General features: G+C 34.8%; 1 protein-coding gene across 1 annotated transcript; it reads left to right on the forward strand.

Moving 5' to 3' along the window:
* Nucleotides 1-7,147: 7,147 nt before the first annotated feature.
* On the forward strand, nucleotides 7,148-23,713 carry LOC148610305 (vesicular glutamate transporter 3-like). Its single transcript, XM_088540869.1, has 11 exons — nucleotides 7,148-7,525; nucleotides 8,545-8,666; nucleotides 9,874-9,988; nucleotides 10,314-10,401; nucleotides 12,430-12,516; nucleotides 13,309-13,445; nucleotides 14,041-14,190; nucleotides 15,941-16,073; nucleotides 21,422-21,532; nucleotides 22,468-22,598; nucleotides 23,051-23,713. Exons 1-11 carry the CDS (start codon nucleotides 7,265-7,267, stop codon nucleotides 23,282-23,284), a joined length of 1,569 nt encoding a protein of 522 aa, XP_088396995.1. The 5' UTR covers nucleotides 7,148-7,264; the 3' UTR covers nucleotides 23,285-23,713.
* The last annotated feature ends 455 nt before the right edge of the window (nucleotides 23,714-24,168 follow it).

Genomic DNA, 24,168 nt, shown 5'->3' on the forward strand with positions numbered 1-24,168 from the left:
TGACTTTTTTTTCATTTAGTAATTAAATTGGTTCTTTTTCATTTATGAAAATACAAGTAAATCATCAAGTCAAAAAAGTGTGAGAAAATTTTTTATGTCATATCATCTCCCGAATGAAATTGTTTGGATATTAGGTACAAAGCCATATAATTTTAAGACAATGCAAATTCTTACTCCTAAAACAAACAAAACAATTTAAAAAACTTATTGCACACGTAATTTCAGTACTGTACATTCGTATATGATTTGCAAAATTATATATTACTACATCACCTTATGCTGCAAACCTGTGCCATCGAACCCAGCTTCAAACGAGGTCAAAATGTACCTCTTAAATACCATACGTGTACATGTGTTCTACGTGTGTTTTAGCTCACCTGGCCGAGGTCTTGTGAGCTATTGCCATCACTTGGCGTCCGTCGTCGTCGCTAACAGTTTTTCGTTAAAACTACCGAATGGATTTGGATGAAACTTGGCATGTTTTTTCCTTAGGGTCTTCTGCACAAAGTTGTTGCCTTAATTTTTGAATCCTAGATAAGCTTGTCCAGCGTAACTAAAAATAAAACAGGGGTCAGGCAGCAGTTTTTCACATATATCTCAAAAACCATTAGATTTTTTTTAAAATAGAATGGGGTACAAGTGTTGGGATCTATTTGTTGACAAATTTCAGGGATATTTGGTTAGAATAGTAAACATAGTCTCCTGAATTGAGTGGTGATGATAAAAATGTTTTATAGCAATGAGTTAACTTGATTTTATGGGTTTTTTCAGCAAATGTATGTTGGACTATTTAAATGCCCCCTCAGACCCAGTGGAATAACAGGACATTCGGGGACCCCTGCCCAAATATTTTCCGTGGATTGTTAAAACACTTTGAAGGCATTTTCAACATTTTACAGTGCCTTAAGTACTTAGTTGAACTAACAGCATTCATCAATATTATGATCTTTTTCAGCATTTTTTAACATACATTACTTAGTTAATAGGATATGGTTTGCCAGGTGAGCGATTTAGGTTCTTCAAGAGCCTCTTGTTTACTTGTACATGTATGATAGCGGGAAGTTTACATTAAAAGATGAAATGATCGGTTAGCATTGAACTTTCAGTAACATAACTGAGATACAAATGTACGCCTAGTTTCAGATTCGTTTTGTTTGAAAAACATTCGGGTCATCACGGTTACGAAGTCACTCGATTATCGATCGCAACCTCGTTTAAAGTTGGTCGATCTGAGCCGATTGGCGAACTATTGCGAAACGCAACAAAGTTAGAAGTTCAAAATTCAAAAGAAAGTCGGAACATATGAAGCATTACAACACAAGCTTTGATAAACCGATATAAACTTATAAACCTTCAAAAATGTCAAGTATATTTTTGAAGTAGGAATACACTTTAAAATTTAAAATTCAAATTAAAGATGTGAGATGGAAAAGGATGTGAATGTATATTATCAATAGACCTAAAATCTTCATTGAAATTTGTTATTTTTTTATATTCTGACCCAAATCCATCCATATATCTACGTCAGAGTTTATGGTGAAAATGAAGAAGAAAAGAAAATCACGGATTGATTGGAAGTTACGTTTAGTGGAGCATTTAATTAGCCAGGGTGTTGAAAGCAAGCCAAAATCAGTGGCATGAAATATTTGACGATTCGCGACTTTGAAGACTTCAATCTTTGATTTATTTACATGTATACTTCTGCATACAGATCTGTATTTTGGAGACAACCATGCGTACATCTCCCATTCAAGTCAACCAAATAAAAAAAATAATAGCTCTGATAGTTACATCTCATTTCATACAAAATCTGCATAATTTTTATCACGAAAAAAATGCAACAACAGAATGGAAAACATGCCTTTAATGGCTTCTATGAGAGAACGACAAAATGAAAGTAGAAAATGGCTGAAAAAGTCACTTCCTTAATAAAATTGGTATTATTCCAAATCATGGTGCCCCTAGCAGCCGGGAAGCCAGTGACACAGGAGAGTTCTTTCTAAAAGTCCAAAGTCACGTGATTTCAAGTCCTAAATTGACGCCATTTTTATCGTTTCAACGGCACGAATAAAAACCGTAATTTCACTTACTTGTCGTGTTTAAAAAAAATAATAATCAATAGTATCTGTAGCTTTCTGGATAATTCATATTTTGCCTTACTCTTTTTTCATTACGAACGGAAAGTTTTTAACTTATTATATTATTTTGAAGAAATCCAACGTCATATAGAGAGTTGGGAGGTGTTACGCGTCGATTAAATCATGAAACTTGTCCTTCACAAATCGAGTGATGGGCATTTATGTGGTTAATGTGATGACAAATTCATATTAAATATTAAATGTCCGCATGAGGAGAGATATAAATCTATAGGATGCCATTGTGTCAGGCTTTTTCTGTCCTACCTTCACGTCAGTGACTTGTCCATAGACGTCATAAGTTAGATACTTTCGGAACGTTTCGGACTTATCCAATGAAAAAAAATAGATAATGCTAGGGAAGTGTTTCTAAAGATAGCAAAGCTATTTTTGGATTCCTCATTAGATAGTTTGAGAAATTAATATATTTTTGTAATTTTCAAGTTCAAAATAGTCAAGACCATTTATTAATGAATTGAGAGTAGGGAATTTTCAACAACAAAATAGAATGTTAAAAAATTGTAGGCCTAGAACATGTTTTCTCAATTTACACCTTTTCTAGTTAATTAACCTGAGAAGAAATACAATAAGCAGAGCATTTTACTGGTATGATTTCGCCATATTTATCGTAGGCAAAAGAAAAAAAAACACAATAATCAAGTAGAATAATTCCATATTATTATTTTTTTATTATACAATATAAAGCTAGCAGTTTGTCTATGGAATGTAACAAATAATTAACACGCCATTAACTATTTTTTATATCTCCAACATTTATTTTATATTTTATATGTGTTTCCGAGGATAAGAAAATTATATACTGGCAAATCTAAATCAACAGGCTTTAGTTTGGTACTTTTTCAAAAATACAAAAATTTCCATTAAATTATGGCTGAAAATTCAAAGTGTTATTCCCGACTTGCGGACCAACATTTTGTAAACATTTATCTCCCTTTGGAGCAGGTGTCTATTCGGAACACGTAAGGTTTTTCATCCGATATCGACGATACTTTAGAAAATCTCGAAAGTCAAAAGGGAATGTCTCGTTCTACTGACCCTGCCATAAACAGACATTCACAACAAAGAACATTAAGTAACGAAAGTCATACATACAAAGTAACAAAAGTAAAAGAGCAACTCGGATTCCAATAAAAACTGGGAGCATGGACCAGGTGCACCGGTAGGGTAAGCGTCCTCTGCTTTTCTAGAAACACCCGCCGAGTTGCTCATACAAAGTCAAGTGCGGGGTAGACGAACGAGGAAAGGAAAACTATGACTCGTTGAATACATTAGTTTTCATGGTGCTGAAGGATACACCATAACGAGTTCATGATGACGACCATAAAACTTCTGTAGTGATGACTTCAATCTTGTAGCAACAAAACCCTGTTCCAGAAGCCTATTTGTTAGAGTTCTAGCAACAAAATTAAACACCCTGTAAATTTTATAAACACCGTCGTGTTTGTCTGCTGGGGATTCCATTTTCATTCGAGTTACCTCTTTCTTCTGCACCCGAATCCGAACATCGATTAGAAAGACTTCGAAATTATACCTGCTCTTACGGGAGGTAACTCTGGAAAAAAAACAGGATAAAATATGGCTGCATCCCGAGCTCTACAAGTAGGGAATAGGTCTAAGTTGTAGTATTTACTATAATACTTACACATACATACTGAATAGCTCGGAAGTAACAGATCTGTCTTATTTCTGCCAGATACATAAAACATATTGAATGTAGTATTTTCGAATGACGAAAATTATGTGGTATGCTTTCCGAAATTTTTAAACAAATATTTCTTTGAGAACATAATAGAATTTTCAAAAGGGAAGTCTAAAAAAGTAAATGATAAAAATCTAGAAATGGTTGAATCCTGTACCTGTTATATTTATGTATCATTTTCTTTTGGTGAGATTCTTTTCTCTACAATACATTCTGATAACTAAATTGGTAAAACATTCTGATCTCATCATCGGAAAAGGCGACTAAATAGTGCTCAGAACCCTGGCCGGGGCTAGGGCGCTCTACCCACACAGAAACTGGGATGTGTGCCCCAGGTGGTGGAATGGGGTACCCCTGGTGTGTTACATGCTGGGGTTGTCAGGCTTTAATACGGAAAACCTGACCGCAACCATAGTGGTGCACCGTGTTGGGAAAGATGCCACGTTCCTCGCACGTTAAAGAACCCTACTGTGGTATTCTCCCGGAGTAGGAACCATACGGCTCCGCCACAGGAGGCTAAATTGCCCGACCCTACCCACCTCTCCCTATTTCCAGTGGCAATCAAAATTGGTCGACCCCATTGTCCTTGTGTCCCATCCCTTTTTTACTTTATCATCATTTCATGTTCATTTTATCATCAATTTCATGTTCATTGTCTGAATATAGCTGAAATATTGCTTCTCGGACGTTCAACCCCAACAAACAAACAAACAAACATCCACCTGCTTTGGTGTTTTTATTTATTATTTTGAATTTATCCAGGGGCTAGTTTGTGTACATTAGTACACTCCCTAATTTATTTTACACATTTATCAAAAATACTTTCTTATGCTTTGCGTGGGGCTAGTTCAATATACATTTCTAATGGACTCAAACTTCTAAAAATTGCGACACCTTAACCCTCGTGCAGAGGTTTTAATCCAGAATTTCAGGTTGGTAAGGGGAACTTAACCACCATCATAGTGCATACGGGAAGGGATTTTTCGCGAGTATAATTTGAGAAAAAGCTATGTTTTATGTAAAAAAAAAAACAAAAGTCCCCCAATTTATGGAGGGGAGCGTACGCCTGACACGCTTTTCCTTGGATCCCCAAGACTTATACAGGTATATGCTAACACACGATGAACATTTACTTTTAACTTTTAAGTTTACTCAGCTCTGATCGAAAACTTGTGTGTCAAGTTAGTCCGTGAATCCGGCAAACTTTCTAAATTTTGTTTACGGTAGATTCGGAATATATAATATAATATAATATTAGAAACAAATAAAAGAATGCATAATAATTTACTTCATACACGAAAATATATTCAACTAAACTACACCAGTATCTCCACTGTCTCATCATTAGCCGGTAATGGCGTCCTGGACTTGGGGTTAAAACAAATGTCTATTTTTATAACATGGGGATCGAGTAACGGTTTTATTTAGGTGTCATTCGAAAGGTAAATGTCCAAAGATTACATCATTGCATGGTCAATTTTTTCCCAAATAACCAATAGGATGCGATTGTGTCAGGTATTTATATGCCCTTGGAATTCCCGCCATATTTTGGTATCGAAAGTGAAAGCAATGCAATCCTTTGAATTCAACATCAATATTTTATGAACGATCTAAAGATTCACATTTTGTTTTCACATGGAAAAATCTATTTCCTTTCACTTTTTTCTCCTTTCTATTCACGGATCAACTAAATTTAATCAAATTAGCACGATTTTCTCGAAGTACCCGATGCTCAGCGATTATTACGCCCTCTGGTGGAATTTTCATTGTCTTCCCATGGACGAAAAACCTTCCGAGTAAGGGGTGGAGGTACATAATTGGTCACTGGATTCCCGACTATCTTAAAGTCAATTTTGTCCTTTTGTTTTTTACATTAGTACTTAATTGTGCACGAGAAATGTTCCTTGGTCATTGATCTTTCAGATGATACTTGTACCAAACTTTTTGCCAAAAGTTGATTCTCACGCCAAATAAACTCTTCAAATTGGAGCTATTTTGTTTGTACGGACTACTTCCTGGTATGTGCAGGCCAATGAAAGTTGATAATTCGGTATACAGTGTCAAAAGAGCGAAAAGGGGAGTAAAATGCCAGAATATCTTTTCATAAATTAAATAGGAGAAAAATAATGATTATGTTTTAAAAATTAAGATAAAGGGTAGTAAATGATTGTTTGAATATGTTTTGAAATTCGTTGTAAGTTTAAAGCTCGCCAAATTTTGTTAACTGAATTTTACATTAAAAGAGAGTACAATTCATGATCAAGCTGCAGTGGTACCGCTGCAAGAGAAGAGAGCTCTCCGGTAATATACACGTGCAAATAAAAAATTAACCGATATAGCTCATTTTACTTCAAACGTTTTCCACGTGAATTTCTAAGCGTCCATAACAATTTGAATTTAGAATAACTGTTGCCGAATGCTCGAATACATTTTTGGAACAAAATAAAGACCATGATGTACACTACATGTATGTCTATTTTCGGGAAGGACAAGCAATTTTTTCCTAACTTAGCGGTTTTCTCAAAATAATTTTTAAACTACATAGAAATCCTTTGACATATGTATTACAAATAAATGCAGTCTCGTATCCTATGTATAAGGACCCTTTCAAAATTTCTCGACTCGCCAGGTGTATAGTAAGAATGTTTATTATAAATGAAATTGGAATTGCAAGACGGCTTTTAATTAAATACGGGATGTGGGTAAACTTGACATGAGTTGGTCAGAAAGGGCCACACATAATTATGTCTGGTACGAGCCTCTTTGTATATTTAGCTTAATAGCAATCCGACAATTTCATTCTGTTCAGAACGCGGTTTACCTAAAAGTTTACGCCCTTTTGATTTCAAATTGAATTATATTTGATATATTCCCCTTTTTCTGTCATTTTGTGTAACATGTAGTTCATATGACCACTTTTTTTATTAAAATGTGTTATATCCGTTTTATACAGGGTTCGTGTCATGTGAAAAAAAAACACACAAAAACAATGCAGTTTTAACACTCGAAAATAAATTGCTCTACAGGTACCAACCGTTTGCATATAATATATAATCTGTACATTTATTTTTATTTATTTTTTATTTATTTATTTATTTTTTTTTTGGCAATAATGATTGGCCTGAATTCAACCATGGGCATTCTTTATTATTATAAACGAAGATTTGTAATGGTTGACGGCCCTACATATTACATAGGCTTAAAATTCGGGAATCCGACGCGTTCCCTTTGCCAAACTGCCTGCATATACTTCCTGTATATGTAACGTCATAGTTAATTGTATTGCCGTAAATTTGACGCCCTCCGAACGAGGGGGAAGTCGCGAGAAAAAATGTTGCTGGTTTGATATTTTACTATTTAAGAGTATACCAAAAAGATGTGAAGAATAACCGTTTTATAGATTAGGAAGATGAACATCTTGAGAAACGCCACAACACTAGCAGCCCGACCATGTCATTGTGAATGTAACTGTTGTCGATGCCTCTCACAGCGCTACCTGTTGGCATGTTTGACTAGCACAGGGTTTATTGTTATATTTGGAATGCGTTGTAATATAGGCCTAGCTACTGCAGCTATGACACTGACAGAGGAGCAGTTATTAAACTGTTCTAACATATCTTTGGCTGAAAACTATATTGATCATCGGACATGCAATTTGACCACGCAATCAGTAAGTATTTTGAAATTCCATATAAACATTTTAACTTGGATTACTTCTGCAAAAAATAATTAATAATCATATGCCGAATAAAGTTTTAATACTGTAGCCATCAAAGAAATTGCGGTTCCCTTGATCCTCCTTTCGGCGGTGTTACATGTTCTAGGTATGTTGAAGTTTCCTACCGAAAAAAAATATATAAAATTGGTACAGGAGAAGGGGAGATATGGTTTTTATTTGCATAATAATTGTCTGAAAATTAATCATAAAGTGTTGAGTGCTTTTACTGTGAATTTGGAGACTTGAATCAATCACAAATGAGAAAACATAAATACTGCTGAAAGAACAGAAAAATTGCTTAAACTACCAATATTTTGATATTTTGTCAAATTTTGTTCTTTTCGGTAACTTTTCGGTCATACTTTTGGTAAGGAGATTGTGTCCACACCCAAGAAACAACATATTTTGTGAACACATTCATTATGACATAGTTTATCCCATCTTAAAAAGAATAAGGTGTTTCTTGGGTGTAGATATACATGTAGTTTGAAGTATGCAAATATATCCGAAAAAAAAACAACAAAATTTACAATTTTCAGTAGTTTTTGCTAAATGACGTAATTTTTGACACATTATGACGTCATTACAATGACAGTTACAAAAATATTGATTTTTCTTGTATTTATGTATTTTACTATGTTATTACGACAAAGTTGATATTTTTAGGCCATATTCGTAGCTTATTGCCCCTACAATTTTAACAAAAATTAACAAAAGTTACAACTCAGTGAAGATAAAATAATTGTTAATTTCTTAAGACAGTTTTTTTTTTATGTCTCGCAATCCAAATCCGACAAGCGCTTATGAAAGTTTTAAAAATGTTATCATTTTCCTCTGAAACTTTGTAAGAGCTTTTAAAACTGAAAACTGTGATAGCTGCAATAAATTTGTATTATTACGCACTTCGCAACGAATGAACTTAATTGATACACGTGTGTGTGTGTGTTTTTTTTTTTTTTTTTTTGTTCTAGAACTCATCTGGTCTTCTGTGGCCCCCTGACATCAAAGGAATGGTAGATACTTCGTATTTTTGGGGAGCTATTATCACACGAATGCCCGGTGGATACCTGGCGTCAAAATATCCTGCTAATAGGTAAATATTGAAATATGTTGAATAATATGGCACCTTTTAACTGATTCACATTATAGTTTTACATGTAAACATTTAAAAATACTTCACTTGTAGAAATCAAATCGTTTAGGAGTTTTAAATTTTCCGAACCATTGCACGAAACTATAGAACTCTTACAACAAGCATGAAATGACAAACAGGGTCAGTGGCCGATCTGGGAGTGTTTGAAACTCATTTTTTTCTGTTTTTGTGTTAATTTTGTGCAAAATTATGGCTCGAATGAGCAGGTAATGCCCGGAACACCCTTGTGTATGGAACCCATATGGACTCCACCCTTTTAGAATGTCTGAATCGCCATTGAAGGTAGTGGCAGGCTGCAGAATTTTTCAACGCATAGAAATACGTTATCACTTGTCTGAGGAATTCAAACTTGACAAACCTGAACATTTGCATGGATGATTACAGTGTTTAGTATACTCTTCTAAGGAGAACGATAGATATGGTGAATATGTTAAAGAGATAACAACACCACCGGGATGAAAAATGTCAGCTCAAGACCACCAGTGGGTCTTCACTGAACGACGAGGAGTTTAACCCTGTCACCACTGGGCAGGCTGTACACCGAAATAGTGGCCTCTGTAGACTCCAGCAACATAAAAATGAATTGAAAGTGAAAAATAAGCAATACAAAATCTTGTACTTTTAATACATGTACAGATATTACACACCCCGTGTTCTCTATAAACATGTACAAGTGTTACGGCTCTGGTGATAATTAGCGGAGAGCGGTCGAAGATGTACAGACTCTTGGTATTAGAATATCAGTTTTGCAGAGAAAGGGAGACCAATCAAGAATCTTGTTTTCTTTTACAAGATACATTTTAACTTTGTGTCCGCAGAATTGCCAATTTTACAAACTTTATTTATACACGAGGTAGCACATATTTTGTTTCCGTCCTTCACAGTTTTGAAACCGTAGTTTCCTTTCTGTAACGGTCGTTCATGAAAAGTTAAAATCAGGCCTTGATATATGATAAATTCGTATGGATTTCCAATATAAGGACTACTTCGTCGGAATCCTCGTCGTCCATTGAAGACCCATGGCTATGTGGCCTGGAGCCGACATTTTTCATCCCGGTGCCGGCGGCGGGATAGTACTCACCATTTCTATTCTCGATATATAAAAACTTAGTTTTTGTTTTTACACATTTCTCTCCTTTTGTTTTAGAATATTTGGCTTTGGAGTTGGGATATCAGCAGTTCTTAATCTGTTTCTCCCTGTTGCAGCCCAAATTAATGTCTGGCTCTTGTTCACACTAAGAGTTTGTCAGGGTCTAGCAGAGGTAAAGTTTCTCAATGTATTTATATCAAATGATCTTCCAAACACGCCTATGCACAATGTATACAGGACTAAACCGACTGAACAAAACGCGATTTGTTTCTAAATTGTAACTGTACAAGTACATGTACACTGTCATGTAGGATTTTTAAATATATTTTTATTTCACTTTGCTATAATTTAATTTTTGAGCAATTTATATATTAACCACAAATGCATTCAGTATTCGGTTTATTGGAAAAGTAATACATGCACCATAAGCCATCATTTGTTTACTTAGTACATGCACACATCATATACATGTACATGTATGCTTGGTTTCATTGTAGGGTGTTTGTCATCCTTCCTGTCAGGGTATGTGGAGATACTGGGCACCTCCTTTAGAGCGATCTAAATTAGTTACCATAGCATTTTCTGGTAAGGTTTTATCGATAATTTAAATACTGATAAATCGATATACACAACAGATTTAAACAAGTATTATCTTTTAAAAAAAAGACAGCCGACGCAGTTAAATTTGTTTTTTTTTACGTATAATTTTCTACATGTCATTATAAGAAAAAACACATGGCACCGAATTTCAATTTTCTATACTGTCTTTTTTCGAACGCAACTAAGTTATCAGTATTTGGCCAATCGGGAAACAGATTTGTGACTCCATGGAAGAGCATCTTTAAGGTCAAAGGGTAAAAAGCGAAACTATACTGACTGCGTCGGAAAAAATATAAGGTTGCATGTATACAATGAGGTGGAGATAAATGTAATAAATTAGCTCCAAATTATATAAAATGTACAGAGAAACCTGTCTAAACCGATCACATTTCGAACGATTCATGCGCGTTTTAGATAATTGTTCAGTTTTCACAGGTTCAAAATACATTTAAATTGATGTATATGAACTTTAAAAATGTATGGTTTAGACAGATTTTCGGATTATTCAAGGTTCGGTATAGTCATGTATGACTGTTATGGTCAATAATGATTTTATTCTTCATTTTATTCGACCGCCCTCTGCATTGTAATTGGTCTGCTAACCCACAAATCTGGCGTAATATCAATCATTTATCACAACCACAAATTTCCGGTCATGTTAAGGCTACAAACCACTAATTCAGATGCCCAGTACTCTCTATGTTAATTTGCTCATTTTCAGGGGATCGTCAGTAGTTTACCTTAAGTTTAACCTACCAAAAACCATAAATCACCTGAAACATACACATGTACTGCTATGTCACTCAAAATTTCACAAGGAGTTTACTACCTTGCAGTGCAGCACTAACACTCGGAACCTACCCTAAAAATAGCCTAGGGAATCCTAAAAATTCTTTATTTAGACCATCTTCATTTATAGTTCTACCAAATTAGTTTATTTCAGTTTGAGGCAGCATACTTTGCACTCAAAATTATCAGAATAAAATTCCCTTCATGAAAAAAGTTCATTCATTTAAAAATATTGTCAGCTTTTTTTATAATGGCATGCTAAAGGGACTACTTTGTACCTTGGCGTAGGACTTTTTTTTGCGTACGTTCCAAATTGATGATTTAATTGGTGGTCTGTAACCTTAAAAGTTTTTACCCGTGCAGGTCCGGGTGTCTAAAGAATAGCTCTGACTGCCGCAGCGCTAAGCTACTCATAAAAGGCGACTAAAAAGTGCTCAGAACCCTAGCCGGGGGCTAGGGCGCTCTGCCCTCAGAGTAACTGGGTTGTATGCCCCAGGTGGTGGAATGACCGCACACCATAGTGGTGCAACGTGTTGGGAAAGACGCCAGGTTCCTCGCACGTTAAAAAACCCTACTGTGGTATTCTTCCGGAGTAGGAACCATAGGATTCCGCCACAGGAGGCTAAATTGCCAGACCCTGCCCACCTCTCCCTATTTCCAGTGGCAATCAAAATTTCTCGACCCCATTGTCCTTGTGTCCTGTCCCATTTTTCATTTCATCATCATTCCATGTTCATTTTATCATCCACTTCATGTTCATCGCCTGAATATAGCTGAAATATTGCTGCTGGGCGTTAAACCCCAACAAACAAACAAACCTTAAGAGTTTTATCCAAAACGTACCACCGCTAAATATGATTTGCATACATCTTTCTCTAAACAAAATAATATGTAGTAGAAATAGTTATTATTGCTGGGCAATTCAGTTGCAAGAGTAATCAAGGGAACCAAGGTTATAGCTGTTGTTTCTATAAATTAACGCATAGTAAGTCAAATCTATCTCCAAGTTCTTTCCTACATATTCTTAACTTTTTTACACGTTTATGTTAGAGGGGAAAGTTGCTCTAGAGATCTAACTGCCACTGTTTACCTTTGGTGAACAAGCATTGAAGCACAATGCCGTTTTTGCCTATTGGTTGGAAATGTAACCAGACATTTTTTTTTTTTTTTGTTTTGTTTTGTTTTGTTTTCTTTTCTTTTCAACTTGTTAACTTGATATTACAGGTCCATACGCAGGTCTTGTTCTTGGGACCGCAGTATCTGGTGTTTTAGTCAAGGATCTAGGATGGCAGTCCGGCTTTTATATATTTGGTTTGTACTTTTAAAATTATTATAATTTGACTGGTATCAAGCCGTCTGATTTATTTGGTTCTCTTTGGGCAAAAAGTCCACTATCTTGTATAAAAAAAAAAAAACTTGGTACTATGACGTCATTAACTTCGATTTGTCTGCAGTCCGCAGTTTAAATGATTTCAAAACTACAGTAACGTTTTGATTATTGGTTCAGTTTTAAGGATGTTCGCTGCTCATGTTCAGTCATTCTTGTCAGATTTTCGGACTCCTCTGGTTTTATCGATTTAATAGTATTAATATTTTTTCCCAGTGACCCCAATTTTTTTCATAGTTTCATTAAACACACCTTCAAATTATTTCAGATGTTTTTTAGGAAATCCTTGTCATTTCTACAGGTTTTTTAAGATAAAACTACAAACATTTTAAAACAAAATCTATGGAAAATCCAGAGAAATCCTTCTTCCGCCAAAACTTTGAGTAATTTATTTTACATTGTAAATACAAATTATTCAATATTCGTTCCATGGAAAAACTTGCATTAAGTCATCATATTTTGCTAGTAGTAGTCTATGTAAGAATCATGCAAATTATATAAAATGTGATACACATTTTTATTTTTGTTATTAATTTGCTTTATAGGTCTATATGATGAAATGTATAATTATTTATTCCAATTTGCTCCAATTTGTCTGTTCTTCGGAGATGATCCTCATTGAAAATTCAATAGTTTCTAGTGTAGTTCAGTGTCATTAACAGAAATATCTCCCTTAATTTTGAATTCTACATTACTCTTGATTTTTTTTTATTCAGGTGCCTTTGGAATCATATGGACTTTCATATTTTTCTCGCTAACCTTTGAACGACCTTCTAAAAATAAATACATCTCGCAAGACGAACTCAGTTATATAGAACAGTCGATTGGAGGAACCTCATTGCTGTCCGACAAGGTAAGGGGAATTAAGTACAGCTCTGCCTTAAAACCAGACAGAAACTTAATTATAAGTGATTATTATTTAATTTATATAAATAGCGGTGTTTTATCGAATGTTCCCAGTGTAATAAATTACGATAATGCACTCCGTGAAATAAATTCGGTAATTTCACTCTCGGACTTTCTCCCGCCAGAACATCACAACTTTGATATCAATCCGCCAATCACAGAATTTTAAAATTCATGTTGAAAATATCGATTAATTATGAAGAAAATCTGAATAATAAATAGGACAATCAATTAATTATCGCGAATAACAAAAAAAATGATCACGCGTGCCAAGAACGCTTGAAGATTTAACTCGTGCGAGGAACAAGTTCCGCACAGTTGTTAAATCTAAGCGTTCTTTGGCACATAAGATAGTAATCCTTTTAATTTTGTTGGTAACATATTCCCAAACTTTGATATGACATTCAGTACATGTTTATTGGCATGTAGGAGAACCGACGTGTATTTGCAATTAAAACCAGCCAGAAAGTTGACGATATCGTCACAAATGCATGTTGCCACAAGATATAATCTAATCTTTACCAACCTCTATCTTTCCTAAGCATGCTAAGACGCCTTGGATGAGTATCTTGACGTCACTTCCTGTACATGCTATTTTGGTAGCATACATCTGTAGAAGCTGGACGCTCTATATACTAGTATTTGCTCAACCAATGTACTCCAAACAAGTTTTCAATGTAGCAGTGGACAAGGTAACTCGCTAAAAGGGTAACCAGAAAAATAATAAATTATTATTATAGCGTTTGTAAGTCTCGTTCTAGTTTAAGCTTCTAAGCCGGAATTTTCGACTTAGAACGTATTGAAATCCGAACTCCGATCTGCATATTATTCTTTACTTTCGGGATCTCGAAATGCTGTGTTGCAATGGTAAATTTCCTACTTAATGCTTTTCTTAACACCTCTATTTATCCACAGCTACATGTAACATGAACATGCACTAATTTGCAGCCAGGCTACCGTGTTAACAAACTAGATGGGCTGCATATTTGATAGTGGGAACAAGCCTCTGTAATTATTCTGTATGTAGAAAATAATATATGATTGCCTTTTTTATCGGTATTTTTAAAAAGAAATATATTTTGCTTTCGATATTTAATTCAACGATTTGCATATAACATCGTTTCCATCTATTTGAATTGTAGATTAGGGCTGGTGTTCGAGAACCACGGGGTAACTTGACAAGACTTACACGCCCTATATGTTGTACATGTATCAGTTCCATAGTGTTCAGCTACATTTGTACATGCATTTGTTAACTTTTATTTATTATACTTACCATAATAAACTGCATTTACTATCCAACAACAGCTTGCTTCGTTGTATGTTTTCGTATATACACAAAAAAGAAAAAAATAATCAAAATTCGAAGATAAGACATCATTTCTTCGCTGAAGAATGTAGTGTTTGTGGAATAAATTGTGCATGTAATGTCACACCGTAATTAAATGTGTTAAATTAATGCTTAATTTTATTTGGCATGAATACATATAGCCCCCATTCTGAGCGAGTGATTATTTAAGTGTCGGTCTGTAAGAATCAGGCAGTTGCTGAAACATGGTGTGAAAAATGCCACCATTTTGATAGTGTAATTAGACTATTTGCACCATCAGAGTCAAGGTAAAAAGATGATATTTTTCATATCATATTGATGCACTGAAAATGTACATTTCAAGGGCAGATAACTTTGTAAAAAACTTCATTTTACTAGTTAAACATATCATTGTAAAATAATTCTGAGCAAAGCCAGTGATGCAGAGATCAAATAGTGGTCTTTTCAAATAGAGAAAGTATCCTTGAGTGATATTACATTGTCAGATTGATGGGGTTTTGACATGCGTGTTTCTGATTTTTCCCATTTTGCTTGATTCTTACAAACACTTATACTAAAGAGACATTGAAAACCCTCGCCCTGACGCCACGAAACTTAAAAATACTGAAGTCTGGGAATACTACTAACTTCCATGGTAACTCCAATCAAACACTTTGAAATTGGAGACACCGTAAAGTAAACAGTGCAGAATTTTCTCAGACTTTAAGGCTTTAAGGATTTAAGGCTCTTGGACTTTGGTAATGATCACATTTTCTCTGGTTTCCCGCCTTTTCATAGTTTCTAATCTTTGTAGACTTTTTTTATAAATGAAACTGGTGCTACTTCCGAATCGTGCAAGGCGTTTTTTTTTCTTTTGTTTTTGTTTTTTGTTTTTTCGTTTGTTTTTTTGTTTGTTTTTTTTTAATTTTCGTTTTTTTGTTTTGTTTTTGTTTTGTTTTTGTTTTAAATTTTTGTTTTTTTTTGTTTTTTTTTGTTATGTTTTTATTTTTTTATTTTTTTTATTTTGTTTTTTTTTTACATTTTCCCTCTCTTTGTTAGTATTTACCTTAATATGTTTAAAAATCAAATTGCAATTTCCTCTAATGGAAAGTAATATAATATCATTGTTTAAGAGCGGAATGTTATTAGCCCTACCCCACCTAATGATGGCTATCACCGTTCCTCTGGGTGGACAGATTGCAGACGGACTGAGAAAGAGGGGAATATTCAGTACAACGCTAGTCAGGAAAATATTTAACTGTGGAGGTAAATCATACTTTGTCTACTGTAGTAAAGGACAAATAAAAAGCAAAAACTGGAAGAAATACCTTTTACAGTATTTTTTTTGCAGTAAACATGTTTAAATCTTGAATGTGCGAAAATGTGTTGCTTTGGGAAATTTATTCATAGATCATAACAACTTTTTTATTTTTCAATTATGTGATTTCAATGCATTTCAAATTGCTTGGTGTGATGTTTGTTTCCATGTACATTGTATACATGTATATTTACATTACATGTATGTGTTCAAAAACTTGATGTTTACTGTATAGTATTTATAGTGCTTCTGTTTAAACATGAACACACATAAGCCGACAATCATTCATTTTGAAATATGATTATATAGGAAGGAATATATTTTTAGCTGACTAATTATACTTTACCCCATGTTACATGTATATTACAAAACCTACATTTGAATGTATAAAATCACAACTTAAAAACGAAATTGTAGCAACAGCATCTCTTCAAACAATGAGTTTGTTCAACTCATCCTCATCTACGTTAAAACACATGATGGTAGACATGGAGTGGCGGATCCAGAGGGTGCAGTTGGTTGGCAACACACACACGCACGCACGCACGCACGCACACACACACACACACACACACACACACACACACACACACTCTCTCTCTCTCTCTCTCTCTCTCTCTCTCTCTCTCTCTCTCTCTCTTTTGGCAGAAGGCCATGCGAGCTATTGTCATCGCTTGTCGTCCCTTATTGTCGTCGTCTCCGTTAACAATTTTTCAAAACTTTTTTCCTCTGACACTACTTGACCAATTGCAACCCAACTTGGTACATGTATGAATGTTCCTTGGGGTATCCTGCATAGAAGTGATGTGGGGATTTTAGATCCGTCGAAAACGTGGCCGCCGTTACTAAAAAAAAGAACATCAGAGTCGGGCAGTAGTTTTTGGCATATATCTACAAAACCATAATGTTTAGCTAAATTAAAGTATTCAGCATTATGAGATCTGTATGGTCAAATTTTCATTTTAATCTTGTAAGCGCTGTTGGAATTATTGCCTTTTTGACATTTTTTTGCCATTTTAATGTTATTACTTTCAAAAATCTTCTCTCCTGACACTACATGATCAATTGGAACCAAACTTGGTATGTATTTCCTTTGGGTATCCTGCATAGAACTTGGTGTGGGTATTTTTGAAACGTCAAAAAACATGGCCGCCGTTTTTTAAAATAAACCATGAGGGTGAGATAGTAGTTCATCGCATACATCTTCAAAACCGTTAGGTTTAGCCAAACTCTTAATGTCAGGAGACTCCTTGGAATAGTTATTGCCCTTGAAAGATTTATTTTTTCTACCAAATTCTTCTTGAGTCAAACTTGTTAGACACGTCTTGTTGAATTTATTGCCCTTGAAATGCAAAATTTGACCAGGTGAGCGATTCGGGCTCTTGAGAGGGTCTTGGAAAATTTTCAATTTTCATGCGTAAAATTTACAAAGGAAATGGTAAATAATGCTCTTAGACTAGTATCTCCTTTATTTGAGGAACCCCGGCTGGTACCCTCCTCTTCAAAGTGTCTGGATCCGCTCCTGGGCATGCTTGTAACAACCGATGCATCTTTGTATTATGTTAAGGCCAATAGCAAATAATCAGTCTTGTTTCCTGTTACAAGCAAGAAATGGTAGGGTATGAAGTAAGATAATTGTTTTATTTCTCAAAAACATTTTACATTGAGTCAAAAGGGAAATATTCTAGCCTTTAATGGTGGTTTAGCTAAAATTGCCATACCGTTAAGAATGCAGGAACCAAACATATTATTTTTGTTTGCCTTGTATAGAACACGACTTTCACATTCACTTCCATTCAGGAAAAGTTCTTCAATTATGTCGAGGTAAACTATGGTCGACAGGCGTAAGATCGAGTGACATTGCAATGGGAGCAGAGGGAGCGGAAATTTGAGTCGATTACTGTTATGAATTATTAAAGGATACATATATTTTAGACGCATTTCAGATACTTTAATGTTCGGAGACATATTTCCACATAACTATTATTGTTCTTGTAGCTTTCAAATTCAGTATCCTTTCTTTGTCTAGTATAAACCGTAAACCAGTTTCCACCAAATTAGACGTAAATGGCGAATTTGAAAGTCGTCTAGAATGCATTGTCTGTCAATTGTCCACCTTAAAGTTTGTTAACACTGCATTTTTATGGTTTTAATTGCAGTCGTTGTAAACATCATGCAAATGCTGTCATATGTGATATAGCCCAAAAAGAGGCTACACAATTTGAAGTTGCTTTATACATTGTTATAGGTCTATGATGAAGTGAATTATCATTCATTCCAATCTGTCTGCTCTAAGGGTACATTTTATAATCCACATGGATTATCCAGTAGTTTCTATTGTATTTTAATGTCATTTGCAGAGTTATCTCCCTTAATTGTAAATTCTAGATTATATTCTGTATATTTTTATCTCCAAAGAACAAAGATATTACAGTGATGTCCCTTGGTAATGGACGTGGTCTCGTTGACCTCCCGATAAAATATTGGAGTACTGTTAATATACATGGATAATACCGACGACTATTTCGTATAGATTTCTATTCGGTTATTGACGCGTTGAATGAAACGTTTTTGTGAGTTTTGTCATTTTTCTAACTTTATTATAAATACAAAGAAAAACATTGCCACTCAAAACTTCTGAAAACTGCTCACAACACTTAGCATAAAATACATTGACGGTATTTTTTTTTTTCGGAAACTGATTGGACTTTGGACCCTGTGACTATTTGACGGTAACGCACAAAAGGCAGTGAGGTCGATGATAGCTCAACAAAGGCAGACGATGAAAGTGACCTGATCGACAGCCTAATAAATGGCGAGTCTCAACCTGGTATATCTGATAGCCAATTAAATGATGCTGACAAGTTCCATCTAATTAAATCAAGTTTTGGACTGCTAGATGAAAAAAACAAAAACGTTTAAAATTGACATTCTTCAACATACTGATACTCAAGACCTTAGACCAATCAGGAATTCACTTTTTGATTCAGTAAAAAAGAAAGAACATGTATTAAACGAAACGGAACTCGTTCAAAGAATTCAACGGGATAACGGCCAACCATATAGGCGAAAAAATTGCAGATGATATCTATGTAACATACCAATATCCTGAAGGATCTAAAATAAATATTTCTGGACTTAAACAATGCATCTCGAAGGGTACTAGACGTACAACAACTGTATCAGATGATACGGGTGATACACAGCTTGTCGATATTATACAGAAGTTATCGAAAAAATCAAAGATAAAATGTACAGATAATGGCATCTTAATCGATGGCAAAATATGGAAAATTATTTACGTTTCTTACAAACGTGCCACTGCATATATTCAAAAACTCGAGAACCAGTAGAACATTTCCCATTCAACAGGTCGTCGGACAGGGACGAGTGATGTCAGCGTGACTGTTTTCGCTTTTAAATTATATCAATGATCTGATTTATTAACTTATCGAAACTAACTGCGGCCTCATGTCAGGCAATCTGCATATACCGTCCAATTTGTTGGCAGATGATACAACACTGCTAAGAACATCTAAACACGGTTTACAGACACTGTTGAATGTAGTGGATAAATACGCTCGAACTTGGAGACTTAATTACAATGCTTCTAAAAGCCATTGTTTAATATTTAGACTCGAAATCACGAAAGAGTAACGATTCAGAAGTCTTATTCAAGCTTGGAAATGACACTATACATACGACATCTAAGGTTGTATAAGGGACTCTACTTGACTCATCTAGAAAAACTACAGAACGAAGTGAAAACGCGTGTAACCGTAACGGTATGTCAACTATTACAAATACCGTCATTTGGAAGCGTATTGTCTTACCGACAGTCACGTGTGCATGTGAAACTTGGGGTAAATTACATGTAACAGCTACAGAAACAGAAATGTTAGAGCAGACTCAACGGTACTTTGCAAGATTTGTATTAAGGTTTGACAAACGGTCCTCAACAGATGCGTGCATCAGTAACATTAGGTTGTGGTCAGTGAACGGACTTATTGATGAATTCAAATTAATGTTCTTTGGGAGCAAAGCACGACACAACACATAAACAAATATTTAACTCTTGTTTGGGTCAAATACTTAGTGGTGACATAAATCAGGATTCCGTAACATGTGACTTAATAAGAACCTTAATGAAATACGATATGTTATCGTTTCTCAAATGTTATATTGAAGACACTTGTATCCCTGAAAAGAGACTGTGGTCTAAAATAACGAGCCAGTCATTGGAAATTTGCGAAGAATCGAAGTGAAAATCGTTAGAACACCGACCAGGTCTCGATTTCACAAAAAGTCGTAAGTGTAAAGTTGATCGTAAGTAATGTCGTCATAAACTAAAATTGCATTGTGACGTCATGATTTACGATCAATTTCACATTTACGACTTTTTGTGAAACTTGACAGATACTTTAAAATTCACAATAAACTAACTGAGCACAGACTCCTTCGTATCGCATCAAGAAACCCACTATTGAAAGAAAAACTATTACTTGTTGTAAAACTCGGGTGTATGGCAATCAAAGTTGGCCAATGTACCTTTAGCAATTGTTTTGATATTGATATCATGAAACACTTACTATTGAAATTTAATATGATAGTAGCAAGAAACAAATTTTTCTATTCAATAGTTGACGTGCTATACCAATCCAAGAATATGTCCGCTTCTTCATGCAGGAAGATGATGATATGCTGATCCCGTTACTTGGTGGCATTACTGAATTTGTAGAAACAATGGATGCAGAAATTTTGATGTACTGCTTAGCAGAACATATCTATGACATGCATACATGTGTAAAGTTCAAGGATACTTTGAAATGTCACAGATTTAATTTTCGGCACTGGTGCACTTATTTTGTATCGATATGTATTTTTTTTGCCTGTATTTACATTTAGATGTGTTTGTTTAGTAAATTGTGTATTATGTAATGTTTGTATAATTGTTAAAATGTAAACTTATCAATACTGGTGGAAATAAAGACAATCAATCAATCAATCAATCAATCAATCAATCATTCCAATCTGTCTGCTCTAAGGGTATAATCCACATGGCAAATCCAGTAGTTTCTAGTGTATTTTAGTGTCATTTGCAGAGTTATCTCCCTTAATTTTAAATTCTATATTACATTCTGTATATTTTTATCTCCAAAGAACAAGGGTTATATGAATAGCTACATGTTAATTTGTGTTTACTATATTAACATTTTAAACAAAATATCAAAGATGGAGTGCTACTTAATCGTAATTACTGCGTTTGTGCTAATATATAAAATATTTATTTTTATAGGGTTTGGATTAGAGGCTTGTCTTTTAATTGGTGTTGCCTTTGCCCAGGACCAAATAACGGCGATGATATGTTTGATACTTGCCGCTGGCTCATGTGGATTAGCTTTTGCAGGTAGGCTGGACCTCTGATTAGCTTAGTTAATGATACCTAATCATTGTAATCTCCTCTGCAAATACACAACCGTTTCTTTATTTATTATGAAGTTGCATATATCACTTCGCTAGGTTATTGACTAACCTGGAAGCCCGGCTAATATTTTCGTTCCACAAGTTTCTCTCGAATATAACCCCGGGTCACCAGTGACGTCTTCTGTCTTTTGATTGGCTGAGCGAATATGGCGTTATTTTATTTACTTTTATAGGTTCTAGAATTCAAATTTAAAGAAAGATGCGTTTAAAGATTTTTTTTCAAATTACTCACATCATCTTTAAATATAAATGCACAATTATACAGTTAATTTAGATGATCTCATTTTTGTTTTTATTTTATTTTATAAGCGGCAATTTACTCATATATTGTGCTTATCCGTCGCTGGTGACCTGAGTCCATATTTTCAGCGACCCTAGGGTTGCTTATGATATTGACCAGGGAACCAGATTAGATTATAGATTCGACTATCATACAGGATGTGAAACAAAATCACAAGACATGAGCCCTATTCGTTCCAAATCCGCGAATGTCCGTTGTATTGTACTAATTTGCATAAAAAGTCGAGCTTATACGTACTAATTGTGACAAGAAACAGCGAATATAATACCTTCTGTACAGGAGATTGAATAATTGTTGCCTTATAGATTAGCTAACTACTGAAAACATATATGCACACTGCCGTACCACGATAAAGCTTGTGGTCTTGTATTAAATAAGTGATTTCATTACTTGGAAATTGCAATTATAAAATTATATTACATTTTTAAATGGAAACACTCGGACCCCTAATACACTGGGATAAAGAAAACAAATATATGAATTCTGCTTGCAAATTAGTGTATTCTTTATAGTGTGCCACCGTCATCTTGACCCGTTTACTTATGTGATTTTTACAGGATTTAATGTAAACCAGCTAGACCTTGCACCCAATTACGTATCTATTATCATGGGACTCTCCAGTACAGTGGGTTCCATAGCTGGAATAGTCGCACCAATCATTACAGGATATTTCACCAAACACAAGGGGGTATGTACAATCATCTGTATCTCATGTAATCCTTTGCTTTCTCGTTCACTGGTCATTTGATTTAGGGTGGAGTATATTGCGGATTAAGGGTATCAGGTAAGGTGTGGTGTTATTAATAACTGAGTGCATCATTAAAGACGAAGAATTATTTCATATTTCAAAAAGAAAATTTGGGGGTCACTGAACATTTTTTTCTTATAATATTGAAAAAAAACTAAAGCAAACTTTTCCAAGATGAAAGCAAAAAATATTCAAAGTACATGTACAAATTATGATTTTTTTGGTTTTTGTTTTTGCCTAAGTGGTTTCTTGGATTTATTCCGTTCGATCGTCAGTTTGGACTCTTGACGATTTTTTGAAGTCATGGAGAAAATATTGCAGCATATCTTTGGTTTGTTTTTCATAATTGCAACCGATGTGTTTAAATCTGACATCTTTGATTTGTTTTCTAGACTCAAGAAGAGTGGCAAAACGTATTTTTGACTGCTAGTCTAATCTATTTTCTGGGAGCGATTTTCTATGCGATATTTGCTTCCGGTGAACAGCAGTCGTGGGCGGAACTACCAACTGAGCACATCTACCGACCAGAGGAGACCACTAACACTCAACATTCTACTGGGAAGCCCTTTTCATATGGCACATTGAAAGGGGAGGATACCTATGACAGCAGTTCAGAAATAGAATAAATGAACATGGACATCAAAAATGAAAATCACTCGGAAGGTACCAATTAGGCAACTAAGGACGCAGTAGTTCAAAAATCTTCGAAGTGCTATTAGCTCTTTCCTGTTGCCATCGGATCATCAAGTGGCGTCAAAATCTCTTAACCGCAGGTACAATATAAACACATCAGCTGCGTCCGGAAAATGTCCTATCGTACAAATAGAATGGAGATTAGTAGACCAAATGCCATGATTGCATGGTGCTGGAAACGATCATAGTAGTAAATGATCCTGTACCCGACAATTATAATGTTATGTTCATAAAACAGCCAACATGCGATACATACAAACCTGTAACAGTATCTCGAGAGATTCTGATGTCCTAATCTCTTGGTCAGTACATGTAGCTTTGAATTACATCTGCGCCAAAATAAAAAGGCATGTTAATAGCTAGGTTTTAGTTGCGTATAATTAGGCCAGGGCCGGGGGTGTTATTGACTATCAAAATATAGGAGTGTATCTGTCCCGTTCCTTGAAAGCCAGGTTTCTTGAATCCGAAAAAAAGTATAAAAACACTCTAGATAAATGAAGTAAAACGTACCACTCGCAAATGAGAAAGAAGCTTGAAAATTTGAAAACATCAGACCCAAAAGAATACTGGAAGAGTAATCAAGGGAACCAAGGTTATAGCGGTAATCAAAAGAGTGTATTCCAGAGACAAAGACCAGACATGGAAAATATTAAACAAAGGGAGAGACAAAAAAAAACAGTCAAATATTCCTGTTTGAGAGCTTTTTGATTTTTTTCTAAATACACCGTCGAATAATGAACAAGAAAATAACAGTTTCGATCATATGATACCAGATGTTGAAGCAAGTAACTTAAGTGAAAATGTAAATGGAGTCATA

The sequence above is a fragment of the Perna viridis genome, chromosome 8 (assembly GCF_037379345.1).
Source record: "Perna viridis isolate PV_CMFRI_1.1 ecotype Kerala chromosome 8, ASM3737934v1, whole genome shotgun sequence".
Classification (NCBI taxonomy): domain Eukaryota; kingdom Metazoa; phylum Mollusca; class Bivalvia; order Mytilida; family Mytilidae; genus Perna; species Perna viridis.